We start from the raw sequence: 26457 nt of genomic DNA, 5'->3' as shown, positions 1-26457 counted from the left end.
GTGCTGGAGGAGACACAGAATCTCGATGTTAGCGACATGTTTAGCAGCAATCTTTACCTTCTATGACGCACTTGACACAATGTTGAATGTATTAAAAAAACATTTGTTGTTTTTACCTCGTTGGAGCCGCTGAAGAGAGGCTCTCCTGTGTGCATCTCCACCAGGATGCATCCCAGAGACCACATGTCGATAGCTAGATCATACGGCATTCCCAACAGGACCTCCGGAGAGCGGTAAAATCTACTCTGAATATACTGATAGATCTGAGAGGAGGAGACAAAAACAGGAGAGGAGGAGAAGTTCAGCGACAGACTGTGTGAACGTATGTATTTTAATGTTAAAGAGTAAATAAGAAAACACTCTGACCTCTTCATTAGAAGAGCAGTGATTAGAATACAAATATAACTGACAGGTGTGTGTGTGTGTGTGTGTGTGTGTGGACGCCACTCACCCTCTGCCCAAGTTGGCAGGAGGATCCGAAGTCGACTATTTTGATGGCAGATCTTTTGGGGTTACACAGCAGGATGTTCTCTGGTTTCAGGTCGCAGTGGATGATTGACAGCTCAGGAGTGGCCAGGAATAATAACGCTGTAATGATGAAAAACGCATCATACACCTGCTGGTTTCATTTCTACACACCTGTGTTTCCCTGCACCCACCTGTACAGAGCTGCTGTGCAAATTTCCTGGTGAGGTTGAGAGAAACTCCTCTGAAGTTGGTGTTCCTCAGCAGATCATACAGGTTGTAGCTCAACAACTCAAACACCAAACAGAGATGGTTCCTAAACATAAAGTGACGCTTCAGGTGGACTGAAGACAGATCGAAGGACAGACGGACAGAGACAGATGGGAGACAAGAAGCAGGGTTAGCAGTTACACTCAAACAGGAATCAGGCCAAGAAATAAATTTAAACCACACTTTGTAACATTAAAAAATATTTTACATCATAGATTTATGTGACAGCTCGCTGTCAGGAGGCGAACCTCAAATCCTCAAGATGGCCCTCTGATGTCAAAGCTGACCCATGGGAGGCATCACAAAGGGAAGGAACAAGTACAGAAGCTGAAAACCCCACAAGATCCTTCACAGTCAGGCCTGCATGCACAGACAGCAGCACCTAACACGGAGGCCTTGCTGCTCAGACATGAGGAGTGTCTTGCTGTTGTTTGGGGCATGTATCACCCTAACCCCACAGGAGGTCAGACATCTAAATACTAACCCAGGTGGGGTAAAGGGCAGCCTCCACCTCCTTCACTCTGAGCCTCAGCCTGAACTCTAGTGCCATCTACTGGCAACAAGAACTTACAGACACCTTACTTAAATAAATTCACATTCAAATAAAATTCAAACGTACACCTATGACAGATGCTTCATGTTCAGCTGCTGAAACACGGCCCTCTCGGTATAATCATGAACACTTTGGATCCCATTATTCATCCATCCACCGGGCTCATAACAGCACCTGGCAGCAGAGGACTCCCCGTCTCCTCCTGGAGGAGCCACAGTCCCTCCCACTGATTCTGACTGAGACAGAGTCTCTCAAAGACCTCCTGGGACATCGTCCAATCCACCTCAACCAGCCCCTCTCAGTGAGGACAAACATGGAGTCCTGATCCCCAAACCTGTCCCTGAGGGTAAGCCTGGGTACCCGTGTGGAGGAATTATATTTCTGCCTCTTCACCATCTTCTGTTGGTCAGTATGGCCACAGGAGAGGTGTGTACGGAGGCCTTAGCGCTCCATATTTCCAAAGCACCTTTAAGCTGTTCATGAGCCGTCCTCAAATTCTACAAAGTACACCCAGAGGACCCTGTGATGCTCCTCCTGGATCCTGCCTTCTCTCCAACAAAGCATCATTTAAAGGTTCACAACCTCCACCCCACTAACTCTAATGTGTGTGTGTGTGTGTGTGTGTGTGTGTGTGTTCATCTTACCTATGTAATATTTCATCTCAGTGTCATGCTTGTTCATGAGCTCCAGCAGGCGTAGTTCAATCTGTGCCTGGTTGAGAAATGCCTTTTTGTTCTTGATGATCTTTATAGCCACCCACTCCTGTTCATGGTGGTCGTAAGCCTTCACCACCTGTGAACACACATCAGCACACTCAGGAATCACATGCCGCCATGTCAGGTCTCAGGTGGTGCTGCAGAGAAGCAGCAGCTAGGTGTAAAACACAGCTGACTATCAGGGAACCACTGATGTCAGAGAGGACACACATTTTGTAAGGGACAGGGTTAAAGTTTCCCTTCGCACCTGTCCAAAGGAGCCCTTCCCGATAAGCGAGTCTATCTCATAGCGGTCCAGCCACTTTTCTCCATTTTTGACAATGTAATCGTAGTTATCGTCATCGTATCCATCATTGTAGACTTTTCTCTCCTTCTTGGTGCTGCTGTCCTCAGGAGGGACCTGTTGGGCCCGCCGCTTCTTCTTCGTATAGTACACCTGTGGATGCAAACACAGCTTAGTCCCACGCCACCTTAACCCTGCGCGGTGTTGACTGCTGAGCGACGTCGTACCTCATTGATGTGCTTGTAGGTTTTGATGAGGTCAACAGAGAGTTTCCTCAGTGGGGCACTGGCAGGGTCTCTGAAACTAGGGGGGATCCTCCGCTGGAGTATGGTCATATCAGACAGTACCTGCAGAGGACAGCCACACTTCAAACGTTAATCCATCCATTCTCCTAACCGGCTGGAGTACACCCTGGACACCTGGCTACTGCAGGCATATGTAAACAGCATCTGGATTAGCATAAAATATTGTAGAAACATATCAAGTAGATCCGGACAACCTCAGTATTGGTAATATCTGGATTATTAAGTCTCATTTTTCCCTCCTCTCTGATCCTCTCTTCTGTACATCGTGATGTGAAAGTGACCAAAAAAGTATCTATACATTACTGTGATCATGTCTCAGAATGTGTCTTCTTCCATGGGTCAATAATTTGAAGACATAAAGTGGATTTTAAACCAACCCTCCCTCCTTACCAGTGTGTCTACCAACAAAGGAGGCACAGCGCTGAATGTTAGCCATTGTCTTTTCTCTGATATAGTCACATTTTCCCCTTAATCACAATAAAAAGTCCAGCCTTTCCTCAGTGAAATGAATGGACACCAATCTAATGATGTCATTCTTGATGCACACACTGGGTCCACAGTGAGTATTCATCACCGCCGGCTTATGTGCAGACATCTCCATCTTACTTGCTGATATTTTAAGGTTGATATTTTCTGATACCAATGACTTGCCAGTGATATCATGCACTTATGTTTTCTCATCAACACAAAGAACCTAAAGCCCACAGCTCCTTTCCAGATCCACAGATCACATGTTAATGGGATTAGCGAATTCCCACGACCTGTGGATTATCTCAGAGTGGATCTGGAAGCACAGGCCTTGCTTTTCTCTGTGGCCTCTGTCCTGGTCTACGACATGAAGAATGGATTAATTAGATCTAAACTAAACTTGGTTAGACACCAGTCAGTAAATAAACTAAACTTTCAGACATGTATAGCATCAGCTCCGCACTGAGCTCCACCAGGTGATGTCTGGAGAACACCAGGAAGTGCTGCCCGGGCTGATGGGAAGATGACTGCACTGACTGCACCCTTTTCCTACGTTCTGTTGTCTAATCTGAGGTTTAACTATAACTGACAAGACACTGCTGTGCAGCCGTTGTCCTCCTGTCTCCTCTCCAGCTCCACCCTGTGGTCATGTCTGGTTTAAGAACAGCGTGGACGCCTGAGTCTTTGCCTCACAAAGATGATTTTAAAATCAGTTTGCTGCATTATTTGGAACTTTGGCACAATACATGACGAAAGAGGACACAAAGGAATATTGTAGAGGGACGGTGATTGTGCTGCAGCCCTTTACATAAGAGATACATTCAGGTTTATTATTACATTTGCTCCAAATTTCTGGAACACCACTCCTCTGTCAACGAGGTGCATCAAAAGGTGAGACAGGGAATGCTGTCACCGTGTTACCTGCTGCTCGGCCATGGAGTGGATGGAGCTGAAGGAGGGGTGTGTATGTGTGTGCTGGCTGGTCATGGCTGGCTCAGCGAGGGAGAAGCCCTGGGCAGTGGAGGAGGAGGAGGAGGAGGAGGAGGAGGAGGAGGAGGTGGGCGGACATCCTGAGCTGCTTACACCTATGGAGAGAGAGAGAGAGAGAGAGAGAGGGATGATTAGAGAGGGGAAACCCCAACATTCTTATCAGCTGCTTTGCTGCCATCTTTGGAATCAATGCTCGTCCCTCTTTGTGTCTGCACGGCGGCAGATCAGACGCGCCATCATACCACAGTCACTCTTCACATCGGTGTCTGTATTATGCATCACATATGTCCAAGTTAGACAATAAAAACCTGTGGAAACACCAGACTCACAGATACGTGTGATAAAAGTGTTGTTACAGTGACGTCGACCTCTGACCGCGTGCATTTAAACTGCCATAATATTCATCTTTTAGACGTTTCACATCAAGTTGGGACACCGTGAGAGGTCACAGTATAAATGACCTTTGACTTCAAAACTAAGTTGGCTTATGAACCTCGACTGACATTTCATGTTTACAAGATGTGTGTGAGATCTCAGTGACCTTGACCTCAGATCAGGTCTTCCTAGGAAACACTATGCATCCACCCATCCAGCTGCTTTACTCACTTACACATCCTTACACATCACAGGGCTAACACACACACACAGACGACCACTCATGCTAACACACACCTGTGGCGTCATCAACCCAAGGTAACATGCTTTAGAATGTGAGAAGAAGGCAGGGTAACAAAAATATATGTATTACACTATATGAGTTTTTTTAAAGAATGATGTCAACAACATTTAAGAAGAATGATTATTATTATCACGTAAACTGAAAATTCAACACTGTTAAATGTCTGAAAAGGTTCAGATCCGTGAGTTTACTGACTGATGTCTGTACAATCATTGACAGTGTGTTCACAGGTTTGCTTCTTAAGTTCCAAAACTGTCTGTAACTGTCAATAAAGATTGATCGCACAAAGGCAGGTGGGTGTTTGTTTGCTAGCACTGCTAATAGTGCTAACAAGGCAGCCAAAGAATGGTGTTTCCTGCCAGCAGTTCTCTTAGATCACATTGGTTGACAGGAAACCTAAAATCACAGCTCCAACAACATGGCCTCCTCTTTGTATCTGTCATATTTGTGTCTCATGTCTATGACACTTTCAGAAGTCATCGCTCTGACACTTTGCCCAGGTACAGTGAGGGAAAGCCATCCAAGTGACTGAATCCACTAGTAGCTCTGCTTCAACCGCACGACAGACAGAAACACACTCTTCCTAAACTTGTGCAGTGTATGCCTAGCTTTAGCACCAAATGGAGCTGGTAGTAAGTTGAGGGAGGATCTGAATAGTATTTATCTTGTGAAACAGCATGAATCCCACTGATATGTAGTATTAATCAGAGACCTTGATTAGCTCTACCAAATCGACTCCAACAACAGAGAGAAAACTAGCCTGGATTCATGCCACTCTGACCCTGATTAGGATGTGTGTCATGTGCCTGGAACATATTCAGACCTTATAATGTGACTGTGGGGAAGCTAAATCTGCTCTTGGCCTGTTGCAGTTTGTTACTCGTGAAGCACACCAGGGAGTTAAATGTGTTCTAACTATCATGGTTCAAAAGAGCAGCTGCTAAGATAATCTGACATTTCAGTCATCAGCTAGGCTATGCACCTACACGGTGAGTCAGGACGTGTGCTGGTTAGAATTCAGCTAATCTTCTGTATGCGTGTGATATAGACTTTGATTTACAGTGGACAGGGAGTGGCCCAGTAGCCAGCTAGATCTTTTCTTCCAGTTCATACGCAGGGCTGAGAGGAGTGATGGAGGTGGCTGTGGCTTCACCATGTGGTGGCAAATTCCAAAATGGACATTACATGATGTTGGCTTTAAACATAAACATAAGCATGATAAATAAGGATCAACAAGTCCACACGCTCACTGACAAGCGGCTGAAGCTCAGCCTGCTGTGTCCTGTAGTGTGAGATCCAAAGTACGCGGATATATTGAGTTAAATGGCGCTCTGATGTGACCCATCATTTGTCATGCAGGGTGTTGAAGTGTTATACTTGAAGCAGAGGGCAGACATGTTCTGTGGATCTGCAGCACCAGCAAACCTCATTATCACACTCCCAGCTAAATGTAATCTCTGCTTCCTCCTCCCTGAAGCCACATGGAAGTGAGCACTGAAACGTCACTGCCTCCTCTGACAAAGAAAACTAATGCAGGAGAGGAACAAAAACCCTGGATGTCAGAGCAGCGCAGGTCTTACTGTCCTTGACTGACAGGGTCTAATATTTGCACCTGCAGCAAGAATCCACCTGATAAACTGTCAAACGAGAGAATTACTGAAAGTTAAAAAACAAAAAAAGTCAGCCACAGTTGAGCCAATCAGTTTAGAGTAAGTGTGTGATTGGGCCTTCTGCCTTGCAGACTGATCATATTGCAGGTCAGAGCACTGAGCTAATCTCAAATGTACGTGAGGGAAGACCAGAGGGGGACTGCAGAAGAAACCAGCCGAAGAAAAAATATATAATATTATTATTATTCAGTGAAGATGTAAAAATACACGTTGGTAATTATAGAATACGTCTTCCAAGCTCTATTCCTTCAAATTGTAATGCAATTTGCCCATTGTGGGACTAATAAAGGTTTCTTAATCTTAAACAGCTCCCTCAGAATTCAACCTGAGCTCTGTGGCTGCATGAGGATCTGCATGGTGGACTGCTAGTGTCTGAAAAGGCAGAGAAATCGCTGTCACTGGGACTGCTGTGGTGCTCCAGGCCCTGGCCCCGTAACGGATATGACACTGCTGGAGAGAGAGAGAGAGAGAGAGAGAGAGAATATCTGCCTAGTACTGAGAAATCTGCACTGTCTCTTTAAGAGACTACGAGGCAGTCACAGCACTTCCTCAATCTGGCATCCCCCCCTGCCTGCACTGCCATTGGTTGAGGCCCCCTCTTTCTCTGTCAGCTGATTCGCTGTTGGTATCTAAGGGCTGGCTGGCCAGCACTCTATAAATAAATTCAGTGCTGTCTCAGCAACAAGGCTACAATACTCATTAGCTACTTCTCTCTCTCCTCTTCTGCTTTTCTCCTGCTAAGCAAGTAGCTTCCAATAGCAAGCCTGGCTCTCAGCAACAGTCTGACATACTCTCCCCTAGCAACTCAACCCACCCTACCTACCATTCTCTCCTCCCCCTTTCCTTCATCATCCTCCCTGCTTTCTCAAACGTCTCTACCTCTACCCATCCTTCATGTATTTATTCATTCATCCCACACTTCTACTTTTAAGCCAAATGATGCCTCAGTAAGAGACACTGCCCACTGTCTCATCTCTTTATCGGTTGTGATGTTGCATAATGATGTAACAATATTTAGGGCAACAATGGGGAGTCACTCCAGGCAGAAAAAAAAACAACAACACATAGGACAGTCAGGATAAAAGTGATCACTACAGCCTTCAACCGATCTCCACAGCAGAACAAAGCAGTGCGTCATGATGACACCAACGTGAAAAGTCAAAATCAAGTGAGTCATGTGCTGCAGGGGAAATATCTTTCAATAAAATCTCATTAAAATACTCCTGTTCGTTTCTATACTAGTGTCATCATCGTTGCTTCATGAGAGATGAAGCTCTGATTTTAACAGTATGATTACAAAGTCAATGCACAAATGACACACACACATACATGTTGGGAACAGAGTATAAGATGCATCTGTGAAAAGCTGAAATTTCCCACAATGCCCTGCAGAATGACTTAATGTAAATAATAACCAGAAGACACAATATGAAGCTATTACATTAGCATAGTTAGCAAACACCCAACATAACTTAGCTAAAGCTGTAGCTGCAGGAGAGGCCAGTGCGGTCATTCATTCATCCATTTGTGCGTGTGTGTGTGTAGGCAGGATGTGATGTCAGCTGATACAGGTGAACAACTGGACGAGGAGTTTGTGTTCAGATTTCTAAACATCTGGATGTGTGAATAAACCAGCCATGACTTTCAGAGACGGTGTGAACAGCAGGCTGGATGGAAAAAAGCTGTATGTTCCAGCAGATCTGCCCACCGTGACAAACATCAGTAGAACAAATGCAAATGTAGGCAACTCCTGTTCATGATGTGTTGTTGTTGGTCTTTGAGACAAAGCAAAGAACTTTTTATATGTAGAGAGAACTCCCTCTAAATGTTCTGTTGTTGGGGGATTGAAAGAGATCAGAATGAATGGTGTCAAATCTAGAGATCACCTTCAATAACTTTTAACTCCATCATGCACCACAGGCCACTTTACAGCATCCTAGATTTAGACTGATGCATCCAAAATGTATCTGAGGACTCCGGCTGCCATCGAGAGAGGGTCTCCTGTCACCATTGGGCCTATCTGAACAGACCAATCAGCATAGAGTAGCAAAATTGTAGCGTCAAAAATACCCTGGTGTGAGAAAGAGGAGAAGACGTTTGCTTTTGTTTCAGGTGCTGCGTTTAACCATTATAAAAGAAAAAGTGATTCTTGGATCAACCAGGAGTTTAGGCAGAAACAGCTGGACTCACACAGACAGCACAGAGGTGATGTTTTTCACAGTCTGTGGTGCTTTTCTCGTTTCCCTTCCCAGCCTATCAATCAATCAGCTTTTGACCTCACACAGGGTCCTCATCACACGGAAGTGACATGGCTCGTCTGAGGACTGGATGGAAGCAAGTCTCCAGAATGTGGTCAATTAATCTTTCACTGTGTGTAAGGAGAGGGCTTTATAGAATCAACATGTTTCTTTAACAAAAGTTAAAGTCAAAAAAATCGCCTTAAAAGCTAGAAAAGTAAAGTAACAGCAGGACTAACCTGTCTCCATCACAGTGACCATGCAGGTCTAATCACCTCACCGATGCATGTGAAGCAGTCAGGAGTTTGTATGCTCTGACAGCTCTGCATGTGTTATTGTGACAACAAAACATTTCAAAACATTTTTCAAGTTTGAAATATTTCAGTTGTGACATTACAGATTTGAACACTTGATATGTTGACACAGGAAACCAGCAGCTAGCAGCAGCTGTTGTATGATATGTAGTGATAAACAAAACGATAAGGCACCAAAAGGCATCCAGTGTTTCACAACAGTGTGTGAGTTTATCTGACACACCTGACACAAGGCTGAGGCTGTGGTTGGCTGCTCATGGTCATTCTGTGACGACACTGCGTTTCATCACGGCTAATATTAAAAGCCACCTGTTAACATTGCCGTGACTTGATGGACATGTTGGTGTTAAAAGCAACAGGTTCTATAAAGATACTTCTACAGCAGCCTCCACACAGAGACAGCACCATAACCCCACAGAGAAGACCTCTGCTTTACTCCATCACAGACCACAGACCCGGACTTTAAAAGGGTGAAGCAACCTCTGCAGGTTTGGTCCTTAAACACAGCTGCTGATTTGGCACTGACTAACTCTGCTTTCAGCTCAAAGACTAAACAACAACAACAGCCTCCACAGACAGTCCAACACATTGATCTAATACATTTGGATGCACAGCAATATAAAGTGTAAGTTAATGGATAAGCACCCAGCTGATCCATTAAGTTACACTGGATGTTTTAGGAAAAGGAAAAAATACTGAGACACCAAACTTTCACGGAACATCCCATCAGAGCCTGTCATTAAAAACCTATAATATATAATCCAATGTTAAAATGAACCATCTGACTCACATTCAGCACATACAACCAATCATACACCCACAGATTACCTGATCTAAATCCATGACCTGGTAAACTCTGTGTTGCGATGGCCATTAAACTGACTAAATATCATCCAATCAAACACACATAACACACAGTGCATCATTTAAAAGACATTATAAGGTCAACACAGTGTTGTGTAAACAAAGCAGTGCTGCTGTGTTCTATAACCATATAACAACACTTTCATCATGTGCCTTTTAATCATACACCACTGGGACGTCAGCAGGAACCAGGTGAGAATCAGCTGAACTGCTCAGACTGGTGATCCCGTCACACCTGGACAGGAGCTCCAAGGACCCTGCTCACATGGATGCATTCTAGTGTCTATTGTGAGCTGACATACTCGGAGCTGTCTGCTTGTGATGGGATCACACACGCTGGCCACACACTCAGGCTAATTAGCTTCAATACGTGTGGCCACTGGACACATTCTTTCATTAACAGCAAAGATCCGCTGAGGTAAACAAGGACAAGGCCACGCTTTGGCTCATTTCACCCACACATTCTGTACACCACAGACAGGAGGGTGGAGATGACACCTGTACACATTTATAACTCTGCTGTTGTTCTTAGAATGAAACACAACCAAACCCACCGACATAAACAACACCGACACGTCTTTAAACAACAATAAAGTCCACTCAGCTGTAGAACATTTGGCAAGAATGGAACAATACATCAAGCATGGCTTTTCCTCATGCTTCCTCCCACAGACACGCATCAAGTCACCTGTTATCTATGTACTGTAGACGACGCAGAGTTTGTTAGACAACAAAGAAACAACTTGGATTCCTTGACTTATTGCACATGTAAATCCATATCTAACATAAGATAATCCTTTATTTATTAGTCCCTCACAGGGGAAACTCACAACAGAGAAAACACAATCTGAGAAAATCCTGAAATTTCGGCTCGTCCTCTGCAACAGTTTAAGCCTCAGGGTCCAAACGTTCTCTTCAACATCAGGTCACCGTCCACACACTAACTCACAGGCTAAGTTAACAGCTCAGATTGGTCCATCTGTGGATGTGCACCCAGAACCCGGTCCAACTGTGCTGCTTATAGTTCACTACTATATTTCTGTCTGAGGACTAAGCTGCCCTAAAAGCTTTGCAACAGCAGATACAAAAAAATAACTCTGGCTTTAATGAGGATAGTCTCTACCTTCACTTTTAGGCTTTTACCTTGTTTTTATCAGGGCAGTCTAGGCTATCCAGATGTACCAGATATTTCCTGTGATTTTTCATCCTAGACTTTACATCAAGAGAAAACTCAATAGCTTCAATCTTTCTGTAACAAGCTTGAATCAAGAAATATCACAACCATGATGCTGGGACACTGTTTGACTTAGCAACTTGGAAAAATATGGCATATGTGCTGTTCAGAAATACAGTTAATGTCAGTAACATACGAGAGGAAGAATGCACAGGTGTGTCCTGAGAGGTGTGTCCTGATTGTTATTGCTAAACGTGGGCAAATTGAATACTTCGTCGCACAGACAGGCTGCGGGTGTTACTACAAAGGGCAGGCTGTGCAGCTTTTAGAGATATTTGAGCCACCTTGCTGTGATTTGAAAATAGGAAGTGATGTCCGTTTGGGTTGGGTTCTAAGGGTTAAATAGATGCATACAGAAAAGTTAGATTTCAAGACAGACTTATTGACGTACTGCGTGGTTTTCAATATATCCCATGTCAAACTATGCACAGACTTTAACTACCATGTCACCATTTCGTACACAAAGAAGTGCAACATGTCCGGCTACAACAACACATTCACGCACAAACTGGCGTGTACACAGACCTCTCACACACACACTGTGAGGTAAGAAAAGAGTGTTGTTATGAGTAGGAAGGTGTGTGTGTGTTTCTGTGTGTACTGACTGTTGTTCTTGCGAAGCAGGGCTGAGGTGATCCAGGGTTCAGACTGGACCATCCTGCATGGAGACACAGTCTTGTCTTCCACGGATGACGATGTGACAACCATGGAAATGCTTGGCAAATGTTCAGTCCAGCAGGGAAACACTGTCAATCAAAAAAACGCTCTGACAGAGGGGGTGGAGCTTGTGGATTGGGGTGGGGGTCAGGTGACTGTCATCAGGGGTGACTTCAATCCCAGAGTTTGCGTCAACAGTTTACATCCAACTAAATAAATTAATCTGAAATGGTGAGAAACCATCCAACCGATCTAAAGGCACCGTCTTCTCTGGCTTGAATTCTTCTTTTTTGTTTTAAATTCTCTCTTGTGACTGTGGTTTCTAAGGCAACGAACTGGTTTACAGGCAGCTTGTTTCTCTGAAGTAAAAATATAAAGGATGCAATCTGTCTTCTCTGGAGTTACACTATAGATATAGATATCTCATTCTACATTTATATATATATTTATATATTATGTTTCTCTGTGGATATGGGGTGGGAGAATATTTGGTTAGTTAGGTTAGCTGTTTGTTACGTTGGCTTCGGCAGTTCATGCATTCTTTCTGTGCGCTGGAGGTGAATACCACTCTAAAATCGCTGGTGACCGATCAAAAGTAGGCCTTTCTTCTAAATTAGCTTCTACACTGAGATAAAAGTCCAAGGGATAAAAAGGCATAGACCCTTCAACAGGTTCACTTAGTCCAGGGCAGGTTTATCCAAAAGTACACAGCTAGTTTTTCAGCCATCTTCTTCGTAGTAATCCAAAAACAAGAGTTGACGTGTCCAGTTGTGTGCTTTAGGGGACCACAGGACTACATGGTCGGAAAAGTCCCAGTAGATTCTGTGTAACGCTGCGCAACGCGTTCATCCGACTGTGTTATTCTTCCAGACTACTTCTAGGACACATTAACTAGCTGTACGTGGAGTTTGTGTTAACCGGGCTCGCCCAGCATTCTGCCAGGTGGGCTGAGCGAGGTAGTGTGATAGATGGGGTGGAAGAAAAGGAGGTGGAGGGGAGTTGGGTTTCCAGCTGCCTGCTTTTACCCCATCCCTCACACTAAAAATAGCTCCAATTACTGGCACTTTCAGAGGGACTCGTCACCGGACAGAGTGGGGCAGTGCAGAGTGATAATAATCCAGTGACACAAACAGCCCAAGCACTGGCAAAGCCCAAGAGCCAGTCCGGCCAGAGCTCTCAGCACTCAGCTCCCCGTCACACGCCCACAGTGGGTGAAAACCAGCCTGTTTACAAAGCAGACAGCAACACAAAGCACATAAGGATGTCTCTGTGAACACATGTAAACAAACCGATCCGATGCAACTTGTTGAATTCACACAGAAGCGTCGCTCCACAGAAAGTTCCACAGTCACGAGCCAGCACGGCTGTTTGCGGGAATAAAGTGACGTACCATCACCAGCACGGACACCGCACACCGAGTCCCCCCTGAGTGAAACTGGGGCAGACTTTAGGGAGGTAAGTTTAGATCCAGTAGCTGGGGTTAGGTGCCAAATACCCCCCCACCCCCCTCTCCCTTCCCTGCACAGGACAAGCCGCCGACGGCCCGGGCTGACACTCCGTTAGGTTCAGCAGAGCGTGGACAGGATCCGGGTGAAGTCAGTTTTTTTGGGGGGTAATCACAAACGGCAACAAACCGAAACTTGCGAGTCCCCTCAAAAGTAAATAAAAGGACTCCGGAGTTCCCGGCAGCCGCCTCGCTTCCTGACGGACCTCCTTCCGCTTCTTCCCGCTAACTCTCCTCTCACTTTATGTCCTTCTAAACGCGTCCTCCTCGGAATCAGGGTAAGTTTTTTATTCCTCCAAGGTGGAAACCTTCACATGGGCGACTTGGACTCATGTTTCTCGCCCGTTTCCCTTCCCCAGCTTCTCCGTTAGACGGAATCTGTGTCGCTCTCCCCACACGGCTCCCGCGCCCCGCCCGCCCGCCCTGCCTGCCCGCCGCGCGGACCGTACCATGTCAGCGCGCAGGGGTGCGAGAGAGAGTCTGCCTGGCGTAGCTTCACAAAGTACCGGCGAGACCACCACAGACACCGGTACAGAGCGAAAAAAACCCGACACCGGGGGGTCACTTTAACATCTATTAAGACTTCATGACTTCATGAAGCGTTATGAACAAGATACACGAGTTAAGGGGACGGAGTCTTTCCCTGTGAGCGCAGTAGTTCGTTCCAAGCAACCCTCTCGCGTCCTGTCCATTTATAGTAACAACGGGATATATATACTGGAACTTTATATACAGGCATACATGGACAACATCACTTTAAACTCGGACTTTTCTGTTGTTTTATCCCAAATAATATAATCAGTCCTCTGTCAACAAACTATCTGCTGCATTCTTTACTCATAACTACTTTCTCAGTGGTCAATAACAGGTATTAGTTTGTAAATATAGTTAATTATAGTCTTAAATTAGACAAACGCAGCTCATTGTCAACATTAAATGTGTGTCAGAGAGGTTTAGTGTTTGTTTTTGTCGTCACCGAGCACAGAGACTCATTTTGGTTCATTTTAAAAAAATGTCTGAACTTCTCCCTGCTCGGGTGGATGCAGCCTCCACCACCACCACGCACCCTCCACAGGGCTCTGTTGCTACCCGACGCCATGGCAGCTGCAACGCCATTGGCTACATAAAGTCTCATCCCTGGCTGTGATTGGCCGGCTGACGCTGGCTGTGGGAGGGGCGCTCGTCTTTAGTTTCCTTGTCTCTTCAAACGGCGCGAGGCAGGAGTGACGCGGAAATAGTTTGAAGATGTCAGGTAGAAAAGGGAAAGAAGCACGGGGGAGACCGAGGGTGGGGGTGGAGGTGGTGGAGGTGGTGGTGGTGGGTGGGGGGAGCAGAGCAAAAGGCTTCCATAAGCACATGGTCACTGAGTGACTCTCTACAGCTGAGATGTTTGACTTGTCACAAACCAGCCAAAGCTAAAAGTTGTTACTGTTGCTATCCGACCATTCCGGCTAAATCAGGCACAATGCTGCCTGGGAACAGCTCAGCACAGTGTCAGGAACCAGCTGACGGCCCCTTAAAGGAGAATTCACCCCTAAACGGCGCTCAGACCCGGTGCTTTTCTCAGACGTGTTCTGTTCATCTGTATCCTGAGCTGAACGGTGGCGATAAAACAAAGTAATGGAGAGTCCACTGCAGTCAGAATAATGTCATTATCAGATGGAAGATCCTCCCGATCATCTTCCAGGGCTACATCGGAGAAAAGTAGTGCACTTTCAACAGGAGAGGATGTTCTTGATCATGTTTACTCCTCTGATTTACATCTTAATGGATCAACCACAGGTTTCTGTAGGCGTCCCGACTGTCGCCATGTTGGCCACCTAAGCTCCTGGTTAATCCAAATACAGTCAAATAGGTGGAGCGTGAGGTGCTGTCACACAAAGCGTTCCCGCCTTCAATTATAAGTTATTCATATACCTAAAACAAATAAAAACAAATCTGAAGCAGTTCATGTAGCAGGCTGTAAACATGGAGGTCTGTGGCTGACATACTTTCAGAGCCAGCCCCCTGGAGGCTGCGGGAGGAACTGCAGTGTTTGACACTTTCTTAGGTCTAGAGGTGAAAACTGTGAAATATATATATATATTTTTTACCAATAAAATCAGTGATGAACCTAACTTTGGTTGTTGTTATTTTGTGCGAGATTAACCCATAAAATGCTGTAAAGTGCACAAGTGAGCCACAGTGAAATATATTTCAGAGTAAACTCTACAATGCATAAAAGTTTTTGCTTAGAATAAGATACCAAGCCTGATAACCCGCCATGATGAAATTGAACATTTTTCTCTCAGAATTTTGTCATAAACATTTGATATTTCAGGTGTTGTGTTTTCATTGATTGTGACTATTTGACGTGATCAAAACAGAAACTGAAGGTCCATCCATCCCCACCAGTGGAAATAAGGGAACTGAATCCCTTAAAGACCATAACTAAGGTGTGTTTATAATAAATCAGACACGCAGACAAAGAAAGGAAACCTGATGTGTTTAGTTTTCAAATCTGCAGTCAAAACACAACTAAAAAAGAAAATACTGAAGTTTATGTTGTTTTCTGTATCTAATAAAACGTGGGGCCAATTAGAAACAAGAAATGTCGGCAGTGTTCATCATAAAAATAAGAATATTACAAAAACAGAACAAAATCTGGAAATCCGTTCAATAGAAACATAAAACAGGCTGCAGGAGAGCAGCATCAAGAAAGTTTATTTTTAATTATAAACCATAATTTACTCACTAATATCAAAGTCTATATTATTTGTGCGCACATGCCAACAAAGCACAACACTGTGGCTGTGCACACATAAATAAAAACAAGTCATCCCTCCACTGTGTGCATGTGAGGCTGTCCCATTCCGTCTCATTATGCCACTCAAAGCTCTACAATTAGACAGAAGAATAACACATCCTGCACCGGTGTGTGCCGCTGATGACAGCTGACCTACACAACTGTGGTGTCATTTTCTGCCATAATTACCAGGAGTTTTAACATGATTACAGTCACTGTAAATGACTAACATTAACAGATATGTCATGAACAAAAAGAAAAGCTTAAATTAGCAATAATCTTTAATATTTAAATGTACTATTTTAGGTGTAATTAGCAGTAACAAATAAATGCTGATTAAATGTTTTAAAAATCTTTTCTTGCTGTAGAAGCTGCTCTGTGCTGTACATGTGCCTCGCTGCCTTTCACAGCAGCGTGGACCTGGCAGCTTTGTTACATTCTCTTCTATTTCTCATTGTCTTTTGTTTGAAGCACAATAATAAAGATGCTTCTGATGAAGCTCGTTATAAACTGGAACCCTGCTTCAGTATTGTGGGATTGGCTGCATCGTGCCCTGTGTTCTGCCTTCCTTCTACTGCTCTGGTTATAATACTGAAGATAAATTTTAGTATTTCCCTTCACGGACTTACTGACTGGCTTTCACTAAATCACATTCAGCTGTACTAACGACCAGACAGCAGAGATTACCACGGCAGTGCGAGGAGGCAAGCAGACTCTGAGACTCACGTGCCTTGCAGCAAAATTCCACCCGGCAACTATACCCTGTACTATGGCAACAGCCCTGCCATTGGTCCCCGGTGCGTTTTCAAATGACCAATGGGATGGCCAGCCGCGGGTGATGCTTGTTGCTAGGTAAACATGATGCAGAGGAAAGATAGAGAAGCAGAATTACCATGCTGCTACTGCAGGGCGCTTTCAGCAAGGAGTGGAGGAGCACTTCACAGCCGGAGATACCCTTCTCTTTCTCAGCACTTGGCGGTGCCATAGAGACAAAAACAGGCAGGAATGACACAAGCAAAAAGGAATCAAATGTAAGACTGGAGCAGCCAGGAGGGGAGTGAGCTGCTTAATGAAGGCAGGGTCGGTTTTATTTAAAACTAATAAATACGTTTAAAAAATTACATTAAAAATAACCATGCTGCCTTCTCTACAGACATCAGGATTTAAGCTAAATAAAGCTAAAGTTGCTTATTTAGAGTTACTTATTTTAATTTATATCCTGTGTCAGTGCACACATTCCTTCCTCTACAACATGTCCATCAGCTGTTCTCATGCTTTACAGACAGCTACCGTCCTAAAAAAAACTAGGTCAAGTTTTGTATATAAGATTCAACAATGATGTCAAGCCAGGATGTTACATTTGAGCTGCTAATTACAGCCGTCCTGGAGCCGAACATTTTAAATAGTGTTTATATCTAAGATTTAATAGCAGTAATAAAGAGTTAAAGTTATCCAAGTATTCCTGACGTCACATCCACACACAGCAAACAAGCTGCAAATTAACCATTTGATCTTTGAGTGTTTGAACTTCCTGTTCCATAGGGGGCGCTCTCAACAACAAGCACAAGCAACTTTACGGCCATCTGCCATCTTGATTAAACATCATCCAACCTGCAGTAGCAGAGTCTACTGCCATCAAGGGTCTGCTGCCATTATCAGGCTTAATCTGAGGCGACCAACAAGCATCGGGGTTAGCAGGACGCTAGCCTGTTATAGGCTAAACTAGCTTAGCTGCAGTAGGAGAAAGGACTTGGATTTCCTCAGTTCAGCTCTGAATTATCATCAATATTGTATGTCATAAATAAAATGGTAATAGCAGATGTGAGTAACTGAGTTAGCTAGCATAGCATAGCATAGCATAGCATAGCATAGCATAGCATAGCATAGCATAGCATAGCATAGCATAGCATAGCAGTCAGCGAGCACATGCGTTCAGTTGGATAACAACTTTTTCCTGTTAGAGGAAATTTTGGAGCCCTTCAAATTGTTTTTTTTAGAAAAAGTTCACTCCCCTCTCATCTGCTGGGCTTCCAAAGTCATCACTGAATATTTCTTCATCAGTTTAATTAATTAGGGCTGTCATTTAGGCTGTCATATAAGGTGACTTTACCTTCCACCACACACAGACTGGTCATGCTTACTGTTGAGGGTTTGAAGGGCCCGCTCCGTTTCAGGACTAACGCTGGAGAATATTCATTTTTTATTAAATACTAATTAAAAATAAATAATATCCATGTTTGTCTGTTTAAAATAAAGGACATGCAGGGCAGATATATAACAAATAAATTAAATTTAGTTCTATATTTTTCCCAGTAAATCAAACCCCAAAGTTAAACATGTAACTTTCAGAGACAGTAAAAATGTGAGAGGCTTCACTCCTTCACTAAAATGTTTAGTTCTCCTCCACGGTGTGAATAATATGTGCAACAGCAACTAATTAATGTCACCAACTGATTTATGATTATTGACTGTGTTGATTATTCATTGACCCCACTGCTCATTTACCATAGTTTAGTGCTGCTGTGGGAACACGGGCAGGTTTCAGACTGTGTTCACTGTCAGCTGCTGCTCTGTTTAGATTTTTTGGATCTTTACGTCACGAAGCACCTAATGGATGCTGAATTATTAGTGACCAGGCTCTGGTGCAGGACTGATTAAACCCTAAAGATGGCCCATGTGTGAGCTTGGCTCTTTATTCAGGGTTCAGTTGGGTCCATATGAGCCTGTGTAGCATTGCTCCAGCAGTCAAGACTGGAATAACACCTGCACACACAGACAGAGTGCGTATTATATATAGTGTTGCCAGGCGAGACATAGTCAGTTTCAATGTGAGACCCAGAAATAGAGTCCCAGTAAGGACAGGTGGAGGGGCCACATGCAACAACCCCCTCACTCACCCAAATTAACACTGCATACAGTACACAGGGAGAGACGCTGCTGCCTCACAGTGACACAAATGCCGAGAAAACCGGTGTAAATTCTGCTACAACTATTGTGTACATGTCATGTTAGTGTAGTTTGAACTGTTGAAAACATATGTTTACAATTAAACAGACACGAGCGCCGTGAGTGAAGGTCTGCAGGTGAAGTCGGTGGTCACATTCAGGCCCTCAAACTTCACACAAGCTGACTAACACCTGTTTCACTGTTTTCACTATAAATCACACAATTACTCAGCTGTTAAATTTAGCTTGAGCTTCAGTCATGTGCTAACTATCAACTATCAAACCTTCAATCAAAAATACGTCCAACGAACCAACGCGAACGCGACTCAACCCAGACAGCAAACATGACCCGAGTTAAATCAAAAACATGGAGGACATGACCGACAAAGCAGTGGGTCCACGTCCACGATGCAGTCCAGGATTACACCTGCAGCCAAAGCTCAAAAAGCTTCTGCACAGTAAAAGCTGGCAGGACGCATACAATAGGTGAGGAACTGCGTGGACAGTTAGCTCATGCATGTAGACGGCTGCACAGGCTACTTTCAGACACTGTGACCAACATGGTGGTTGTGTGTGGAAGAGGTGCCAGTTGTTGCAGAGATTCACCTCCTGTGTGACTCTAGCAGGCTTCAGCTAGGTCATAACCACGGTTCTTGGAAAGCCAAATATCTTCTGGAGGAGGTACGAGCTGTTAAAACCTGTTAAATCTGCTCTACTAGAATGTGGTTTCTAGTTTTTCAAGTTTTTAGTCAGCGACTAAGTGATGGTTGTGGTGTTGAGCGTTTCCCATCAGTGGGTGTGGCTTATGAAGGACAGTACACACATAATACAAATAAAAAGTTCTCAGCTGATACGTTTTAAAAACACTAATTCAGTGAGCAGGATTTGTTGAGCTGGACGCTCCACATTCAGACCCAAAGGCTGGTGATGCAGGACCTCACTTCTCATATCTCAGTGTGGATTTGCTCACAGGCGTCATTGGTTACCAGGCAACAAGTTCTAGCAGGCGCTCTCAGCTGTTAGACGGTCAGTTTGAGCAGATTCTGTTCTCTGCTGCTGCTCTGACTCGGTGTTGTGGCAGGAGACGCTGAGAGGCTGTGAGGACCTTCAGTCAACAAGGTACTGGTCTTTAAGTTCAAACCCAAAAAGCCCAAAAAGATGCAGCAGCACAGGAAACGGTAATAAATGCTACAAAAGACAGCTCAGTCTTATAGTTTTTAAACATGAGTGGGAAAAACGACCATGGCTGTCTGTGTCTGTCTCTATCTGGGTCCCAGGATGGAATCAAAACTTTCCTCAATTCTGATTTGAGAGTGTGTGTCGGTCTCACACCGTCACCATGATTAATTCACAACCATCTACCACAGATAAGGCTGAAAATAACCTGGATTATACTGACATTAAAAGATAAATGTCTAACTTGAGCTGCTTTCACCAGCATGCCTGATCTGTGGTGATGCTAACATGCTAACTTCTTCTTCCAGCAACAATTCATTCATAAATTTCAGACCTTTGTCATCAGTTCAATCATTTTCCAGGAAACCTGGTTAGTTACTAGCAAAAGCTTGAGTTAATTAAGTCTGGGCTGTGTGTCCATGACAGGTCTGGGGAGTTCTCTGTGTTTTTCACGCTGCCTGTACAAGGTACGACCTCAGAGGTCTGCGTGAAACGCGCGGCGTCAGGACGAGCTGGGTGTTGTTATTGCAGCTTGTATCCAGCAGGTGCAGTCGTAAAGTCCCGTTAATGGCTGCTGATGAACAGAGCAGCACACAGGTCTGATGGCACCTTCCACCCTCTGTATGTATAAACCGTAGACTTAGCTGGTTACATCATCGCCTGTATTTGTCACCCTGGAGCTGAAATACACAATGTAGCAACAGAAATGTAACACAATCATGGTTCACTTAATCATTAATTATTGATCAGTTGACTATCAAAACAGTGGAGTCTGAGTGGAGCCTTTACTTTACCTTTACTGAGACACAGGGCAGCCGTTGGCTCTGCTCCTCTGACTGTAAGTCACAGACACAGTCACAGAAAAGTCTCTGTTCCTAACATTAATGCTACTGTAGCATGATCACTGGTGTCTTTATTGATTACACACCGGATGTCTCTCAGCTCCATTTGCAGGGCTGAATATCTGGATAGAAAGCATATTAACCCATTAGATGGTGTGCTGTGGTTTCTGACATCAGACCAGGGCTTCACGGTGACCTGAAATACATGCTGTGTGCTAAGCTAGCTGAAGCAGAGCTGGAGAAGGGCGACAGGATGGCGTCCACGTCTGTCCCTGCGCACCCAGCAGCAAACAAACGTCCAGACCGATGTCCCTAAAGTCTTCATCACAAGTGAGGTGGTTCACATATCTAGAACTACAGGACCTGGCCTTCCTGACCATCCAGCCACACGTCTCTGTGACAAAATGCTGCCAGGAAGAGGTTAACTACTTCCATTCTATAGAGAGAGATGCACTAGAAACATTTCTACAAACTACAAAGAGGTAAATAAAAATAGTTTCAGGCCTAAGTACACAGACCAGGACTGCCAAATCTGCTCCCAAAGGGTCACAGGTGGGCCCCCGTCTCTTAGTACTGGCTGGCCATGGTGCTTTTTCTCCACAGGTCTTACATCCAGTTCATGTGTCTTACGTTGGTTTTGGGTTAGCTAGTGGCACATATACACCGCTCAGAGGTGCCCAGACCAGGGTGCGTAGGGCCAGTCATTGATCTGTGGAACCAGGATGGCCGATTACCAATGTGTCCATTTAGGCCAGACTACAGGCACACATCAATAAAAACCAATTAAATCAATCAATTAAAAATGAAGGGTGTGATCAGGTGGAACGAGGAAGTGACTGACTCAGATTGCGTTTCGCACCTGCCTGCCTGCCCACGTCAGCTTCTCAGCTGGAGCCATGTATACAGATTCAAAATGGCTCCTCAGTAATCTACAGGTGACATCACAGACGTTCCTGCACACAGTGTACAAGCTAGGAAGGCTATCGGTGTGTGCAGTCAGCAGATGTGTTGGTAAGAATGATATCTAAATCTGGTATTGATTGGTTTGATGTGAATTCTGTAATTCAGTCAGAGCCAATTAAGGACCATTGACTCAGACAGCATTCAGCCATTTAAAAGTGTTATTAACTTGTCCTTCCCTCTCTGCAAAGTGTCAGAAGTGGCATTTTAAGGTTACATCTTACAAATTGTGCTTTTGGTGTCCGTACAAGAAGAAGATGAACAAGAAGACATGGCGGCCGGTGTGGACTGCACACACCACAGACCACGGACCTGTTGTAGAATCTTTACGTGGTTTCAGCTGCACGGTCACAGACATGCTACTGTATGTCACTGTGGTAGAGGTGTTCCATCAGTGCGACCAGTCACATGACAGTCGACCACTGATCAGTGTCTTCTGTGTGTAAAGCTCCAGTCGTATGTAAATACTGTACAGTAACTGTTTCAGTACAGTAGCCTTACCTGACAGCTGACCTGCGTGCACGTGCACTCGACTGAATTAAGGAGGTTATTAAACTGCATCACACTGCACTAACAGTTCAGAAGAGTTCCCATGGCAACAGCCAAAGAGCTGACGTTAGCTAAGAATCATCGCTTGAAAACTTAGCTAGCGGTCATGCTAACTGAACGAGGCTAATTTCTGTGTCATATATTTATTGTAGAATGTAATGTGGTAAAATCGAAGATAATTATTGTTTAAATATAAAGTTTAATGACACTTTTATTCTTTTAATGCTTGGATTTCACATACATACTCTGCACTTCCTGAAATCATTTCAAATTAAAAGTCCTCTTCAGCCTCTTAACAGAGCCATGACTAACACTTTAAAAATCAGAGGCATCAAACTGGAGATGTTAGATTTGATTTTACACAGACGTTTTCTGCCAAAGTTGGGTAAAGGTACTTTAGAAAAAAAGGTTTAAAAGTTATAGTTTCTGGATTTTGCCGGGACACCAGGGTCAGGACGTACATCGTGCAAAACCATCTATGGTGTTACACAACTTTTTCACAGAAATGTGAAGGATTGTGCGAGCGGCTCGTCTTTCCCTGATAACATCTCTGACTTCACATATTGTCCTTAAGAGTAAATGAACCTCACATCAACAGAGAAGCGCGGCGGTGCAGATGGTGATTCCACAAAGACTGGAAGGTTTTCATCCACTGATTCAACGTCTGTATCATGTCAGAGTGTTTGAAGACGATGTGGCACCATCTATCTCTAAGCTGACCCAGGAGTGGACCTTTCAACAGGAGCGCACACACACAGGCAGATCCACTGAGACGTAGAGGGCGCTGTCTAAGTCAGAGCCCAGATCTGAATCCTACAGATATGTTGTAGAGTGTTTAAATGTTCAGTAACATAACACAACCCTAACACCTCCTGCAGGTTAGACTGGTTTTAAACTTCCAGCATTGATGTCAGAGCCCGGTGGACTAACATGCAAAAACACCAACAAGTGATTGCTGCTCCCAGCTGCTGGGGCCAGGGGTTAAACGAGTGTGGCGTTCCATCTGTAGGCGCTGCTGCAAAGAGGATCAAGTGTTTGCTTGTTGAAGTATTTTGATGATATCCATGAGATTTGCTTCATGTGACCGCAGCCAATGGCACCAACCCCAATTTCTAAGACGACATGCAGAGAGCTGCCGTTCAGCTGCAGTATACAACATGACCAAACACTGGGAGGATGTGAATGCACGTGAAGTCAATGGACCCAAACAGGCATAGAATGGAAAAAGTTGGATTTTGAAGTAATCAGGTGTTTCATCCTTTCTGTGCTGCTGGGCTACTGTTCACACCCATGTCTGCCGCCATCTTCTGCTTACAAACTCTTCCTGCCTGCATCTGATTGGACGAACACTTACACTGTGGTATATCTGCTCTTCAAGCCAGAACAATATGGCAGCAAAATGTGGAAATTTTCTCTTGTAACTCAGAAATCCTTTGTCGGAATGTACTTCTTGAAGTAAGAAGACACGCAGTTCAAGAGAAAGGACGGTTTCGAGTCACACCGGCTCATATTAGAATGCACTGTATGGGATTTAGGTTAGGGCGAACGGCTAACATGTAGCACGACAGATCTGGCGGCGTTGACCTGCGTGACAAGAAACACTGCACAGGAGTAAAAATCAAAGCACATTTTCTCTCTCATGAAGTTAAATCAAAGTAATGATGAAGAAATCAGGGTGAAAACTAAAAAATAAGTGAAGAGAAAATGGAAAACACTGGATGTTCCCGTTTCAATCGTTCACCTAATCAATAAATATGACACCCAGGATTATCACATCATTTAGATATAGTTACATGTTTGTGAGTAGGGGGGGGGGGGCATAATTCCTGGTAAGTAGGAAGATGTGCAAAGAAAAACCCATGACACCGAGCGGAGGATGCAACAAAAGGAACGCTGGAGTTCCTGGTAAGTTTCAGAACGAGTCAAAGTGTGGAAACAGGTACGCTGTCATTACACAGCAGGCTGTCTGCTGGAGGCCTGTGGCCAGACTCTGGAAGCAACCTAAGTGGTCCAGAGGTGAAGTCAGATGGTCTGAGCGTCAATCAGTCCCATCGGCTCCTTCACTGGTTATACTGGTAACACGCCTCACTGGGACTGCGGCTGCCTGGGAGCTCACACTGGGCCACTGAGTAAGCACATCCTGACTCCGAGGGAGGGGATGAAAATCATGGAAGGAGCCGTCCCCCATTTTAAAACTAAAAACTACTTTCAGGCAGGGGGTGGGGTGGGTGGGGGTGGATGTGTGGGTGTGGGTTATCTGTGACAAACCTTCTTGGCCAACTAAACAGTCAACTAGTTCAGACCACATCTTCTGATGAGCAGCCACAGAGAAAAAACAGAGAAAGATGTCAAGTCATGCTTCCTCCAGATGAGCCTCGGCTCTGCCTCTCTGCTCCAACAGGAGAAGCCATCTCCAGGCAACTGAGTCTACCTGAGTCCCTGTACTCCAGGGCAGGGTAGGGGCTGGGGCTGATGCGGTAGCTAAGCTAGCGGCTAGTGTTAGCTGATGAAATGCTGCAGGTCCACCGAGGACAGTCCGGGGTTGGTTGCTGGCTGGCACCTACACCGGGATAAAACCCCCCACCAGTACCTGAAGGGAATCAACACGTCTCCATCATGATGAAACACATTTATTCATCTGCCAGCTCCCTCTGCCCGCCCGGCTCCGCCGGCACCATCCCATCCTGCTGGGTGTCGTGCGCTAACTCAAAGCAGGTCGCAGCATTAATGCTGCTGAAATGATGCTCAGATACACACAGATCACATCGGCCATTTATGCATCTTTGACCAACAAGCCGCCGCCGTTCAGAACCACGATGTGCAGTCAGTGAAAGGGCAGCAGGGTCTGCATCGCTAGACCCGGACGACGCTGCACGAAGACGGACTGAGGGATCCATCACCGCACAGCACGTCTCAGCTGCGCCTGGCACGTCTTAATTTGTTAATCACAATCCACAGTCCGGCAGCGACAGGAACCCTGCCTGTTTTTTTTTATTTTTTTATCCGAGCCTGCCCCGGGAGCCATATGGCCGGCAGCAGCAGCGGCGGCGGAGGAATGGTGACACGAGGCCAGGTGGCAGGGGCGAGAAGCGGGGGGAGCGTTTAACATTCAGCCGAGCTCCGTCCCCGCTGCTCGGCTGTCAAGCCCCCGGTGTTACACACACACACAACCACCACAACCACCACCACCACCAACAACAACAACTCCCCACATTTCCAAACATGCACACACAAACGAACACCGGCCGGTTCTTACCTCAGGCAGTGTGTCGAACCAAGTTCCGCGGAGCAGCCATGTTCGGAACCACTATCTCACTTCGTCCACACGAACCGAGCCCCCTCCCCTGGGTCAGCCGTCCCTCTCTTCCACAGCAAAAAAAAAATCCACACAATAAGATGCAGAATTTCTGTCTTGGTAAAATCCGGGCGGTGTACGTTTCCAGTCAAAATGCGATATTGTCTTTTCTCCGGAGCTCAGGGAGCGGGGTGTCGATGGGGACCGATTGCCGGCGCAGCACAGCTAGCCGTGCCTAAGGGGAGGTGGGCAGCCCGCCGCCTCAACCACGGACACCTCGAACTTAAGTCCCCCCCTTTTTTTTCCTCTATCCTGCAGACTTACTTTGCTAAATCGAGGTGTATTCTCGAAAACATAAAGAGATCACCTTGCAAACACAGTGTGGGGCAGATGGATAAGCAAATCCCGTCCGCTTTTAAAATTGATTTAAAGGCAAGGAGCTAACTAGCTAGCAAGCTAGCTAGTAGCTAGCATGCTAGCTGTCTAATAAAACACTGCCATCGGAGTTTGAAGGAAGACAGTCCGCAAACTGCAGGCTGCTTTGGCGGCAGCGGCCAGCCGATGGACCGGACCTGCAGACGCTGTGGAAAAAACTCTTGTATTTTTTTTTTGTAGGCACCGCTACCGCTAGCTGTGTGCTGGCCAGCCCCTCTGTGATGTTAATATCGGTCAAAGGAGAGGGGCTGCATTGGAAGC

The 26457-nt window shown here is 45.1% G+C and overlaps 1 protein-coding gene across 4 annotated transcripts in view; it reads right to left on the bottom strand.

Annotated features, from left to right (window-relative positions):
- dyrk1b (dual-specificity tyrosine-(Y)-phosphorylation regulated kinase 1B) overlaps positions 1-26421 on the bottom strand; it is a 30097-nt gene extending 3676 nt beyond the window's left edge. The window contains exons 1-8 of one of the 4 annotated variants that reach the window (XM_028424994.1): positions 25723-26421; positions 3982-4145; positions 2515-2634; positions 2252-2440; positions 1933-2080; positions 660-809; positions 452-588; positions 117-263 (exon numbers count right to left, since the gene is read on the bottom strand). In XM_028424994.1, the coding sequence (XP_028280795.1) occupies positions 117-263; positions 452-588; positions 660-809; positions 1933-2080; positions 2252-2440; positions 2515-2634; positions 3982-4047 (957 nt within the window). In that variant the 5' untranslated portion in view covers positions 4048-4145; positions 25723-26421. Of the gene's footprint in view, positions 1-116; positions 264-451; positions 589-659; positions 810-1932; positions 2081-2251; positions 2441-2514; positions 2635-3981; positions 4146-8589; positions 8609-8875; positions 8951-11653; positions 13605-25722 lie in introns of those variants that run through there. The other 3 variants (XM_028424992.1, XM_028424993.1, XM_028424995.1) reach the window with 3 other exon arrangements.
- Between the last annotated feature and the right edge of the window lie 36 nt (positions 26422-26457).

The sequence above is a fragment of the Parambassis ranga genome, chromosome 16, assembly GCF_900634625.1.
Source record: "Parambassis ranga chromosome 16, fParRan2.1, whole genome shotgun sequence".
Classification (NCBI taxonomy): Eukaryota; Metazoa; Chordata; class Actinopteri; family Ambassidae; genus Parambassis; species Parambassis ranga.
The sequence above is the reverse complement of the archived record's forward strand: the minus strand, read 5'-3'. Positions and strand labels throughout refer to the sequence as shown.